Below are 13,437 nucleotides of genomic sequence, written 5' to 3'. Positions count from 1 at the left end.
GAAAATCTCCAAATAAATTTAGAAAATCCAATTCAAAATAATAAATCAATTTTAAAATTTAGAGCCAATTACATAAGAATTTGGCAGCGCCTCCCTCGTAAGGTGCCAGTTCCAAATTACGTGAAATATCACTAATAGAGACTAAAATAAAATAAATGGCCAGCTTATATGGCCATTATGCCCCATATCAACAGAGGACCACAAAGCCTATAATGGTTAGGGAATCACTGCATTTCAATCGCTAGACAAATTGTTGCAAAGGCGAACCGATTGAAGGATCAGACACCACCTGATCCCCCAATCAAACCGCCAATGCAGAGGATTTGAATAGCCGTGGCCCTTATGCAGAGAAAAATAGAAATATAGAATAGACAGACCAGCACAGAGCCACAACACTGACAATGTAAGCTTAACCAGCTTATATAGACAAATAAATAAAATACTATAGATGGCGGTACAGGCACAGAATTAGCACATCAAACCCACTACTACCATTTACATATATTAGCATAATGAAGTATTTAAAAAATAAAAAATAGTACAAAATATACGAAAATTATTATATTTTTTACTATTTTTTTAAATACTTCATTATGCTAATATACGTAAGTGGTATTAGTGGGTTTGATGCGCTAATGCTGCACCTGTACCGCCATCTATAGCATTTTATTTATTTGTCTATATAAGCTGGTTATGCTTACATTGTCAGTGATGTGGCCCTGTGCTGGAGTGCTAGTCTGTCTGTTCTATATTTTTATTTTTCGCTGCATAAGGACCACCACTATTCAAATCCTCTGCATTGGTGGTTCGATTGGGGGATCAGGTGGCGTCTGCTCCTTCAATCGGTTCGCCTTTGCGACGATTTGTCCAGCAATTGAAATGCAGCGATTCCTTGACCATTATTGGCCTTGTGGTGTTGATATGGGGCATAATGGCCAGTCTATTTTTGTTATTTTGGTTTTATTTTATTTTATTGTAGTTAGTTTAGTCTCTATTAGTGATATTTCACGTAATTTGGAACTGGCACCTTACGAGGGAGGGGCGCCGCTAAATTCTTATATAATTGGCTCTAAATTTTAAAATTGATTTATTATTTTGAATTGGATTTTCTAAATTTATTTGGAGATTTTCTGCTACAATTTTTAGTTTTACCCTTTCTTTTCCCTCCCTGTTGATTAATTATTATGTTTAATTTATCATTTTTCGCTCAACAGTTTTGCCATGCTACTGGTATTAATTTTGATTTGATTTAATATCAGTTTTACATTGGGCATCATGTGGAGGAATGTGCATTTTTGCTGCCTCTAATGATAGCTTTATATTTACTTCATTTTTTATTATTTTCTTAATTTTCATATTATATTTTGTACTATTTTTTATTTTTAAATACTTCATTATGCTAATATATGCATATATATATATAGATGCAATCTTGTATTAAAATTAAACTATATAATTATCAGTGTAGATACACCCATAAAAGTGAACTACGTATGTAGTGTAAAGGCATCATTTTAATTGTATCTCATATTGTGGGTGCCTTCACAGCGAGATAGCTGGTATTGCACTACTTCAAATAAATAATGCTTCTCTAGTAGAGAAGACTACTGTTATTTATTTTCAGTGGATACCAACACCCAGACGATTGTTTCAAAGCTAGTGGGCTTCATCATCATCATTGGGTGGGCAGGTACCCTGGTAATGCAACATGCCATCACAGTTGCGAAATTATTTCCACAATATGAGAGATGCCAAATGGTGTTGGCAATGATGTATTAGAAGACAAAATGCAAAAGGCATAAAATGAAATAAAAATAAAACTGCATTATACAGTAATGTGCAGGAAATGCAGTGGAATTTCATCAATGATGTGGACATTTTCTCCTATCCAACAATTTTGTGTGTTGACATTACTATTCAGTTGTAAGTGTGCCTCAATCCACAGAATGTTCCGAGGATAATTACCTATGTTGTCTATTTCCAATATAGCTAGCAACTTTTTGAAGACCAAGATACAAATGTTTCTCAGATTGCTAGGAGTAAGCTGCTAAACCAAGGTGAATTTATATGGTGGCTATATGGCATGCTTCAAAAGGCCTTGTAAGTGTAAATGTGCCCACTGTGTAGGTGACACCTAAGGATTCCCTTACAATCTGCTGATATGTATCTGTGATGTAGCATTCCTGAGGAGCCAGTCATGTGCTGTGTAGGTCTGTATGTTTAATGACAAGTATTGTATGACTAGCCACTTTGCAGCCAGCAAGCAAAACTCACCTGGAGATTTGCTGACTGGCTCTTGTCCCTGCTAGGAGACAGGCTATCTATTCGAAGAAAACTTAGAACTGGGCTGCTTTCCTCTATCCAGAGGTTTTGGGAGGCAAGCTTTTGCAGACATTTGACAATGAAAGGTTCAGTTTTCTAGCGGACACCACTTTTGTATCATAATTTTTAACATTTTTTTTTCGGTTATTAATATACTGGCATAGACTAATAATCAAATAGACCGTGGAACACTTTATTTTAGTGCGCTTTTGCATAGAAAAGTATGCGTAGATGTAATGACATCTATGAAAAAGTAGCAATGTAGTGATCTAATATGCTATTTGTATGCAATTTAGCCTGAAGTACACGGGTTGAAAGAGAGGGGGAAGAAAACTGATATTATAACTAAGCTCACTCCCTTGTTTAAATTTTTTTTGATAATTATCAGTATTTCGAAATACTATTATTAAAATAAATGACCATGGATTTGTGTTTGGAAAAGGAAACTTTAAAACAAGAAGCAAAGTACTTCTAGTACTTTGCTTCTTGTTTTGTGTAACTAGTGCAACTGTAGTGCAACTGTAGTCGATGAAAACAAACACAATATTATCACACTTCAAAGTGGGCACCTCTGTAGCCAGGTGGGCAGGAGCAGCAGTGCGTAGCATAGCACACTCTTCTTGATTAGACCGGGGTTCGAGCCCGTGACCACCAAATACTGAGGATGCAGAAAGGTTAAGGAATGACCACCGCACATCCCCGGAGCAATATGGCCTTAGTTGCTAATGCTCCTAAAAGCAAATAAAAAAACTTCAAAGTGAGGATGAACAATCGCAGCCTTTTGTTCCCAAAATATCCGAAGTGAAACAACTGGAACCAACTAATAAAGACCAAAATGAAAGTATGATGACAGTTATTTGAATTTCAGCTTTAATTGGGTTGGAAATAAAGATGCTCCTGGTGCACAGTGCGTCCTGTGTAATAAAATAATACAAACAGTTCTTTGGCTCCCACTAAACTTGTGTTTCATAAGTGTTCCGTCAATATATTGTGAGATTATTATTAGATGAAAAGTGTTCTGTGACTAAAAAAGTTTGGGAAACGCTGGCTTAACGAAAATGCCGCATCTGTAGCCAGGTGGGAAGGAGCAGCAGTGCGTAGCACATGCTTCTTGATTAGACCGGGGTTTGAGCCCGTCACCACCAAATACGGAGGATGCGGAAAGGTCAAGGGAATGACCACCGCATATTCCTGGAGCAATATGGCCTTAGTTGCTAATGCTCCTAAAAACCAAATAACAAACAAACAAACAAGCTTAACGAACAGAGCATAATCCTTCAGTACAAGTCTTATATTGAATTTCTTTGTCCGTTCTGTTCCTATTATCTTTTTCATAGGAGTATAAAATGCATAATTATACTGTACAGTGCTATTTTCCCCATGTTGGCACTTTATAGAATTATTATTATTTTATTTATTTATTTATTTATTTTTATTTTATTTTTTTCAAGCATTGCCTGACTATTGTTTATCCTGAATTTCAGCCGTGGGTAATTAGCTGTTTTCCGTCTGCTACAGGACTTCAAAGTAACACAATTTAATTACAATCACCCTCTACAGTAATGGAATACTAAGAAAATTTACTGTTAATTTTTCTCTCTAAAATTTGCTGTTAAATTTTCTCTAAAAAAAGTTATACAGAAACTTCTGTAATTGGAATTAGTCTGATAATTTAAATTAAATGTTTATTATTTCAAGTGGAGCAGAGTAGTACTTAAAATTTATTTGTATTGGCAAACATGGAAATTGGATATTTCAGATATCTGATTTCCATGTTTGCAAGTGAAAGAATAAAAAGTCAGTTGGTCACAGCTACAGACATAAGTCAATATGGTACTTGCAACAAAAAATTGTGCATTGTTGTTGGAGTTCTGTTATTAGGACAGTGGTAGTTTCTTGGCCTCAGTACCCTAATTTTGTGAAAGACCTCTTTCACAAAATTAGGCTGTTGCAACATGAAGTTCGAGATAATGAGTGTTCTGTGTGTAGTCCTTAGCAGAAGACAGTGGCTACCTGGGCAGATTACAGATGGTATGCGCAGTGCAGTAAATGAAGTATGTTAACTAATGCTAGAACATTTCACAGCTTATCAATCTGCTAAACTGTTTGCATATTGTTACAAAACTTGCACTAGTACTGTACAAGATCCTCCTGGTGCAGCAACAAACTCCATCTGATCCCTAAAAATATGAATAGCTGTGCTCTCAAGTTCTTGGCTAGAATAAGATGATTGCTCTTGTAATGTTTCATAGGCTGATGGGAACATTTTCAGCTCAGTAATAATTGTGATCCCCTGAATTATTGGTATAAGAATAGTCACTTCCATATGTCATCCAAAAAAATTCTACTACGTTCACAACATGATGGTGTAATGATTCAGTTTTACCACTAATTTTATTGTTGGATTGCTTTATAATAAGGAGGTATTAATAAAGGCAAAATGATGCAAGTCTGCCAAGCTTATATAACATCAGCTTTTAAAATATGTCACTCGGTCTCCTCCAGTTATCCTAGAATGATGTCATTTGGGTATAACCAAACGCAAAGTAGTAAATAATGAAAAAGATGTAAGGGAGATGGGTGGTAATTGGTCAGTACAGAACAAAGTTCTCATGAGGTGTCGTGGAAGCTTATCTGCTAGGACAGCTCATATACATGCCATTTTTTTCAAGGTTCAGCACGGCTGAGTAGCCAAGCATGAGAATGCATAGCACACACATTTGAGCAGATCCATGATTCAAGCCCCTCATGTCTGCTTAAATATAGTTAGACTTATTCATTCTGAATGGTTAATTGAAACAAAAAAGTCAAACTCCTCTGTGTACACCTTTGAAGTTAATTATGAAGTCATCACCACATTCAGGAGTTATTCCCTTGGTTTGGAGAAGTGCCAACGTATTGCTACTACATAAAGGTATCTCTCTAAAGAGTGAAACAAGTAACCTGCTGGCTGGTCAGTGTGACTTCAGTGGTAAGGAAAGTCATGGAGGCAATGACAAAGAGTGCAAAATTTACCGTGAAGTATTTACAGGATCATTTAGATAGAAAGGAATCCTCAAGGAAACATAATATGGTTTTATAAAGGGAAAATCATGTTTAATCAGTCTGGTTAGCTATTTTGAGTCACTCATAAGTTAATGTAGGAAATAATTTACTTAGATTTCAGCAAAGCATTTGAATCAGTCCTGCATGAGAGGTTACCCTATGAGCTGGAACATGTTGGAATTACGGGGAAAATCCTTAGATGGGTTACAGGGTGGCTGTAGAGCAGGAGGCAGAGGATTGCATTTAACAGTTATCAGTACTGGAGTCACTCTTGTTTTCAATTTTATCAAATGACATTGAAGGAATAGGGATCATGATGTTAAAATTTGCAGATATAAGATCAGTATCTAATCTTATAATAGTTAATGACTAGTGCCTTCTTCCGGACAACTTGAATAGATTTCCAGAGATGGTCTGAAATGTGGCAGCTGTCTTTTAATTCAGCAAAATGTAAGGTCTTACATTTTGCTGAATAGCACTTGGAGAATAGCAACCCCAAAATAACTTCCCCACTTGGCAGTTGAACTAAAAATAGAGGAAAAAAGAGAATTGGGAGTTATGATCCAGTTGGACATGAAGTTCTTTGAGCAGCGTAGACAGGCAGCAAGGAGAGCCCATAGTATCCTATTAATCATTTATCAAACATTTGCTTGTAGAGATAGGGAAGTCATAATACTGCTATATAAGGCAATTGTGAGACTACAATATGAGGTAAGCCGAAAGCTAATTCATTTATCATAGTTTTAATGCTCTGTGTAACAAAAATAAAATAAATTATGAATCCAGAGCACGCAGGCGTGTTTTATTATGAGGTAAGACTTTTAGCTTGGAAACTAGGCACCTTAGAGGAGATTTGATTGAGGTATGTAAGGCTTGGGCCATTAATTCAGATTATATGGGGGGGGGGGGTTTGAGAGAGAGAGAGAGAGAGAGAATGAGAATCTTTATTGTAACTGGTTACAAGGTTAAGTATTGCAACTTTCCCTTCATGGCCGAAAGGCCAGGGGTTTAGATTAGACTGGATTGCAGGAAGTTTTCTTTTCAGGCAGCGAGTTATTGATTACTGGACCAAGTTATCTTTGCAGTTAGTGGAAGCTGACAACCTGGGGAAATTCAAAGCCCAGCTGGATAGCACCTATGTGATAAGGATATCATATAAGGTTTAAATTTTTTTTTCCCCCTTTTTATTTATTTATTTTTTTTGTGGTCAACCAAATCTCAGGGCTTCCTTGCACCATGCAGCTAATACTAATGTCTTGTATATGTTGCATAACAAGAAAATACTGCAGTAGCCAAATATTGCCAATAATTTATGCTGTATTAACATCCCGGCTGGTGTATTTTTATTTCCATCTATCCTAACTTTGGGGAATGGGTACCCTAACAGGAAGATGTGACCATGGCAGTAAAAATCAGAATTAACTGTTTTAAATACCGTGGCCATCATGCCCTTAACCATCAGCACTCATCAGTTTGGGACAACAATGGAACTGAGTCAAGATGTAATTTGATGCACACACTGTTTGTCAGCTTGCATCCATTAACATATCTGGTGGGTTTAAGTTTGCCAAGAAGAAGTTAGGCAGACCCAGCTGTACTTTTGTTGGTAGTTCATGTGTATGTCTGGATGATCAACATTTGCATTGCTCATCCAGACATACTCTTCAGTGTCATATGGACTGGGTTGGCATTCTGCATTGTTAAGTAAGCGAAATTAGTCCATTCAGTGTTATATTGTGGGAGACTGCATAAATTACCTGAGTGTTTGAATATCAGGCAGTTTATGCAGTCCAATCAAACTTTATCCAATCAGTCTTTATGCTACTTTTATTGGCAGCTCTGTGCTTGAACAGAAATGATGTTACACAAGTTTGAAGTCTTACTACTCTTTAATTCTCGTAGTTCTTTAAATCCAAGAATGCCTCTGGATTTTTTTTTTTTTTTTTTTTGTACAGATTAGCTATGTAAAATGTTGGCCTCCATTTCTGAATCTGACTAATGTGTCAAGGATGTCATAAGTGGTGTTTTTTTTTTTTTTTTTTTTGGTAAATATAAAGTCATCTGGATAATGAATTTTCTCCTTCTCCCTTTTATATAATATTATATTATATATTTTTATATTTTATAAAGTATTCTTTTATGTGCTTGCATTATTCTTTTAAATAATTCACAAAGCTTGGTACTCATGCATGCTCTCACTATCTTAATTTCATTTACAAAAGAAATATTTAAAGCTTGTAAAATATAGTTATGATATGATGAGATACTCTTGCTGCATTAAGGTTAAAACAAACTATTATATCTGTATGAAATATACATAAAAATGTATATACTTAAAAAATGTTTTCTTTTGCAACTGTATGTCCTTTTCTCAACTAACAGTATATAGATGGGTTGTATAAGAAGAAAGAAATGCAAAACCACATGATCTTACATTACATGTCATGAATATGGCAGAATGATATTTTGAACTTGATGTCAAATTTTGTCTAATGAATTATTTCTTTGACTTTGGAAAAACTTATATAATACTGTGTAATATGAAGTGTATATACACGTATATATCATATATATTTTTTATTTATTTTTTATTTTTATTTTTTTTGAATTATTCCCCATTTTGTTTCCTTTTTTTCCAGAAAAGGTTCCAGATATATTTATTAAAGAATGGGTTTGGGTCAAAGGTAACAGATATTTTAAGCCAGATTTAGTACCTGCTCTTCATTTAGGCTGGACTGTACCTACAGTAACTAGACTATGGTTTGGAGATGGTCCTGATGATAACAAACGCCGTTATCAAGCTTTCTTGACTTGCATGAGAAGCAATTCACCTCTTATGAGAAATTCATCTTATGTGCCACAACATGTTTCACTTCTTTGTTGCGTTCTAAGGTAAGACATTTTCCCCCTCTTATACATAAAATGTGAATCCAATTTTTCTAAACTTTCAGAAAGAACATTTATAAAGAACCATATAGTGAACACTTTTATATTTTAAAAAAAGAAGAAGAGTTTTTTTAATTGTCTATTTAGATGTGCATGTGTATACCCACATACATGAAGATGTACACTTCAACAGATATTCTTGTGCTTCATTAGGATTCAGAAGGAGAGGGACACACAAAATGACAAGAACAACCAGTTGTATGTTTGGATGACCATCATCAAATTGTACATTTCACTCTGCTCTTGTTCGTTTCATTCAATGTCTGTCTTTTATTCCACATTTCAACGTCTGATAGAATGGAGTATTTGTTGAAATATAGGGCTTCCTTCGCCCACATGCAATATATTTTCCTCTTTAGATTTTTTTAATGATGAAACAATCAACAAAAATTGTGTAGTATATTCCCAACCCATGGTATTAGTATAGTCCAGAGGCATACATTTTTTGGCTACAGACCAAAAGACAAATTCGAAAGTTCTGGACCTCGTGGGTTCTTGCACAGCAGTTTGCAGTCCATAAGAGCATTTCCTTATTGCTAATTATGCATTTTTAAAAATGATTTAATTTTTGTTGATCAATGTTTGTATATATACAAGTAGTTTAATTTTTTACACATAATTTTGTAAGCAAAACTATTAGTTACCTTGGGTCAGTTTGTGGATGAGCAGTTTAAAGAGCATAAGTGCAAACCTCTCACTGAAGAGACCACTGTTCCCAGGCAGTCATGACAGAAAAACTTAATACAACATTGTATTATTTCTAAAGCTATTACACAGAATAATTAAATATGAAAATCCAGCACTGATATTAAGTGATGTTAATAACATTTCTTGTAATAATGTTGATAAATGTTGAGGAAATATATGAAACAACAAGAAAGCAATACAGGAAAATCACATATTACTGAAATTGTATTTTGTGATACCACTCCTCTCTGCTTAAACCTACATACTATTTTTAAGCTCAGGGAGAAGGGGATGTAACATTTACAACTGTCTGTGTGATTGTGGGCTGTGGGTGGGACATACGTAATTATAGTTAAATCAGATTTTAAAAAAATCTCACCACCAAATTTCATTTATTTTATCTAAGTATCAGCCCAACCTTTCTTTAAATTTATATAAACTTTCCTGTTCCACAAGGTTAGATGGCACCTTCTGAAAGTTAATTATACTTTGCTAATAGAAAATTTTCTTATCTTATGTATATAATGTCTGAAAATTATCTTCATTCAGTTTAGATTTTATCCCTCAGAAAAGATAGTGATAACCCAGTGTTCAGCTTACTCAAACTTTTAGTTTTAAAAAGTATCTTGATCAGATACCCAAGTAGGTGCTTACTTCCCAGAAATTGCATCCTTTCTAGTAGTTTCATATCCTTCCTGAAATGGGATTTCCAGACCTCTGCACATGACAAAGTTGGAATAATTGCCTCTTCATCACTGCTTACAAATATTTCTGTATGTTTAGTTTCGGGATCTATCGCTATGACTAAACAATTTCAAAACATGGTAGCATGCAGAACCCCCCCCCCCCAAAAAAAAAAAAGAAAAAGAAAAAGCAATGGTAAAACCAAGTGCTGGCACAGTGATGCTGTCAGTTTTTTGGGAGCAGCATGGATTAATACTAACAGACTACCTTCAAAAGGGCTGTACTGTGATGGCAGAGTATTATTCCAACCTCCTCATAAAACTATGTGTAGCTATAAAAGAAAAAGGTGTGTGCCTGTTCCACAATAATTCCTTTGCACATTCCTTGCATCCTGCTTACTCCTGTGACCTTGAATTTCTTCCTCTTTCCTGCCCTAAAGTGCTTTCTTTGTGGAAAACATTTTGCTGCTGATAATGAGGTGATTTCTGCTGCCAGGTTGTGATTTGAAAGACAGTCGGACTTCTATAAAACTGGTCTGCAGAAGCGTATTTGGAGGTGGCAAAAATGTGTCACTTTGTTTGGTGACCATATTGAAAACGTGTAATACACAGTGTTTGTTTCAACTTTCTATCAACTACGTCTGGGTGAATACGAATCGTTTTAACCCCCCCCCCTTGTATTTAAGTCTTCTTGGTGCTGCATACCCTAGTTACGGAGTTTAGCCACCCTCTCAGCTTTGTCATGTGCAAACCTCTATGTCAAACTTATTATACCTTCATCAGTGTCTTTTAGCATATCCTGTTATAGTTGCTGATAACATTGTTTTCTTCCAGCAAGTTTCCAGTGGACACTGAATTAATTCTCGCACTCTTTAGTTCACTCTTTGCACTCTTGCAATCTCTTTGCTGTTCATTAATTCCCAATTACAATTATACTAGTCTGTTATTGTAATTTTCAGCATCTATAAATTAGGTACATGCAAGGAGGCGCCTCCGTAGCCAGGTGGGCAGGAGCAGCAGTGCGTAGCACACACGCTTCTTGATTAGACCGGGGTTCGAGCCCGTGACCACCAAATACGGAGGATGCAGAAAGGTCAGGTAATGACCACCGCATATCCCCGGAGCAATATGGCCTTAGTTGCTAATGCTCCTAAAAAACCAAATAACAACAACATGCAAGGAAACCTGATTGAAGTGTTTAAGGCTTTAAATTGAGTAAACTAAATACTGATAGTATCCCTTTTTGTGGAAGATACACATCAAGGGACATAAATTACAATTTTAAAAGGATGGTCCGTGGACGTGTGAACCACAGAGTATTTGATTGTTGAAATAAATTTCCATCTGGTGTTGTGGAAGTGGACACAAATCAAGTGGGTAGATTTTTGTTGATGCTGTATGAGTTTGCTTCCTTGCATCATCTTACCACTGCTAATGCTGATAAACCTGATAAAGTGTCTGCAATTCTGCCAAGACACGATAGGAGGGAGTATATGATGAGAGCCTTGTCGATCAATTCAGCCCTGGAAAGATTGTGCAAGGCTCAAGGGATAGAATTTTTTTCAGCCTGGTTGGTTGGTTGGTTGGTTATTGGACGTTTAATGGCGCATCAGCAACTAAGGCTATCATGCGCCTTCAGCCTGGACTGTACTTGTTAACAGGAGAGACTGCTTCTACAGGGATGGGATACACTTAAATAGAAAGGGTGCAAGAATATTTACTGATGCTTTCGAGGCAGTGTTGGGTGGGTCGGGAAAACTGATAGCTTGGGGGGATACAAGGACTAATAGTTTAACAGTAGCCGTAGGCAGAGGTGAAGGTGATTCTTGCACAACTTCTATTAGAATAAGTAGCGACCTGGAGCGTGGGGTGTTGGGGGTTTCAGGGACGGGTGGCGGTCATCGTGGAACGGGTGGGTATATGGGATGTGTTAGGGTAACAAAGAATAGGAGTAGGAGCATGTATGCTTGCATGTATACCAATGCTAGAAGTATAGTAAATAAATTTGATGAATTTGAAGTGTTGGTGAAGACATCAAAGGCGGATATTGTTGGGATATCAGAGACATGGTGTCACACTGATATAAGGAATGCCGAACTGGAATTTGGGGAGTACAATGTGTACAGAAAGGATAGACAGGATAGGAAGGGAGGAGGTGTTATGCTGTTAATTAAGAAAAACATAAAATCAAAAGAAGTGCATCCAGTTGATATAGATGAACAGTGCACTGTTGAGTCAGTTTGGTGTGACATAAGCACTGCGAAAGCAAAAATAAGAGTAGGAGTGTGTTATAGGCCTAATGACTCAAATGAGTACAATGAACAGTTGTACAGAGAAATAGAGTGGGCTAGTAAATCTGAATGTCTTATAATGGGGGATTTCAACTTCCCAGATATTGACTGGAACTTGTGGGTTGGGTACTAGCACACTAGTCAGACTTTTGTGGATTTATTGGATGATTGTTTTCTGCAGCAGCATGTTCGAGAGGCAACCAGAGAAAGTAATACTCTTGATCTGGTTATCAGCAGTGATCATTCATGTATTAGGAATTTGCATATAAAAGAACCACTAGGTGGCAGTGATCACAGTGTACTGACGTGGGATTTACTTAAAGATTTAATTACCATCAGGGGTAGTAAAGGAAAGGGTTTTTGCTTCCGTAAAGGCGAGTACAGTGGTCTCCGACAGTTTATAAATTCTGTACAATGGAATCAACTGATGATGTTACCAACAGTAAATTCTAAGTGGGAAGCATTCAAGGAATTAATCGTGGATGCTACTAAAAGTTTCATACCTATTAAGAAATATTGTTCAAGGTTTAGGCCTAAATGGTTGTTAAATGAACTAATGGGACTCGTTACAGAGAAGAAAAATGCATGGGATGCATACAAATTAACACGTGACACAGAAGCCTATGATAGCTACAAGTTGATCTGTAACCAAGTTACAAAGGAGGTTAGGCAGGCGAAGGCAGATTACGAGAAATCCTTGGCAAAAGATGCTAAGAAAAACAGCAAGGATTTCTTTACTTATATAAACTGTAAAAGGAAGGGGATGAATCTGATTGGTCCACTTGACATTGATGGTTCGACTGTTGATGATCCTGCTCAGATAGCAAACAAACTGAATGAGTATTTTGCATCTACATTCACACGTGAGGAATTATTACGGTTTGAAAATGGCAGAAGGTTATCAAATTGTAGCAGGATACTTAATAATTTTGTAATAACTGAGAGCAAAGTGGAAGTGAGACTGTTGAAGTTAAATGAGACTGTTGGTTACAATAGCAAAAGTCAGCTGAGCACGATCATGTATCACGAGTCTGGTGTCAATAGAACAGAATTACATACACATGATGATTGCCAGCACACTGCAAAATAGTACATTCCATAATGGGTGGGGGGGGGGGCAAGTGCACTCCCCTAGTGCAATTCATGGTACTGTTACAGCTAGCTATGTGCAGTGCCTCAAGCCACGAGCACTGGCGGTAATCATGTGAATAGTTTACGATTTCAATATCCCATCAGGGATCAAGATTGTGCTGCTCAACCCAATAATGCTCGGCGACCGTGGAGCATTCAACATTAGCAGTTCGAAGCACCACCTCATGTTCAGAAAAATGCATGGGATGCATATAAATTATCAAGTGACTCAGAAGCCTATGGCAGATATAAGTTAATCTGTAATCAGGTCACAAAGGAGGTTCGGCAGGCAAAGGCAGATTACGAGAAATCCTTGGCAAAAGATGCTAAGA

The 13,437-nt window shown here is 36.6% G+C and overlaps 1 protein-coding gene across 3 annotated transcripts in view; it reads left to right on the top strand.

The window, feature by feature from the left end:
- Nucleotides 1-13,437, top strand: part of LOC150088830 (constitutive coactivator of PPAR-gamma-like protein 1 homolog) — a 283,787-nt gene that overhangs the window by 197,486 nt on the left and 72,864 nt on the right. For all 3 annotated transcript variants that reach the window (XM_090369687.1, XM_090369686.1, XM_090369688.1), the window contains exon 10: nucleotides 8,007-8,259. In XM_090369687.1, the coding sequence (XP_090225813.1) occupies nucleotides 8,007-8,259 (253 nt within the window). The remainder of the gene's footprint in view (nucleotides 1-8,006; nucleotides 8,260-13,437) is intronic.

The sequence above is a fragment of the Mastigoproctus giganteus genome, chromosome 3 (genome assembly GCF_048544385.1).
Source record: "Mastigoproctus giganteus isolate SK-2022 chromosome 3, ASM4854438v1, whole genome shotgun sequence".
NCBI lineage: Eukaryota > Metazoa > Arthropoda > Arachnida > Uropygi > Thelyphonidae > Mastigoproctus > Mastigoproctus giganteus.
The sequence above is the reverse complement of the archived record's forward strand: the minus strand, read 5'-3'. Positions and strand labels throughout refer to the sequence as shown.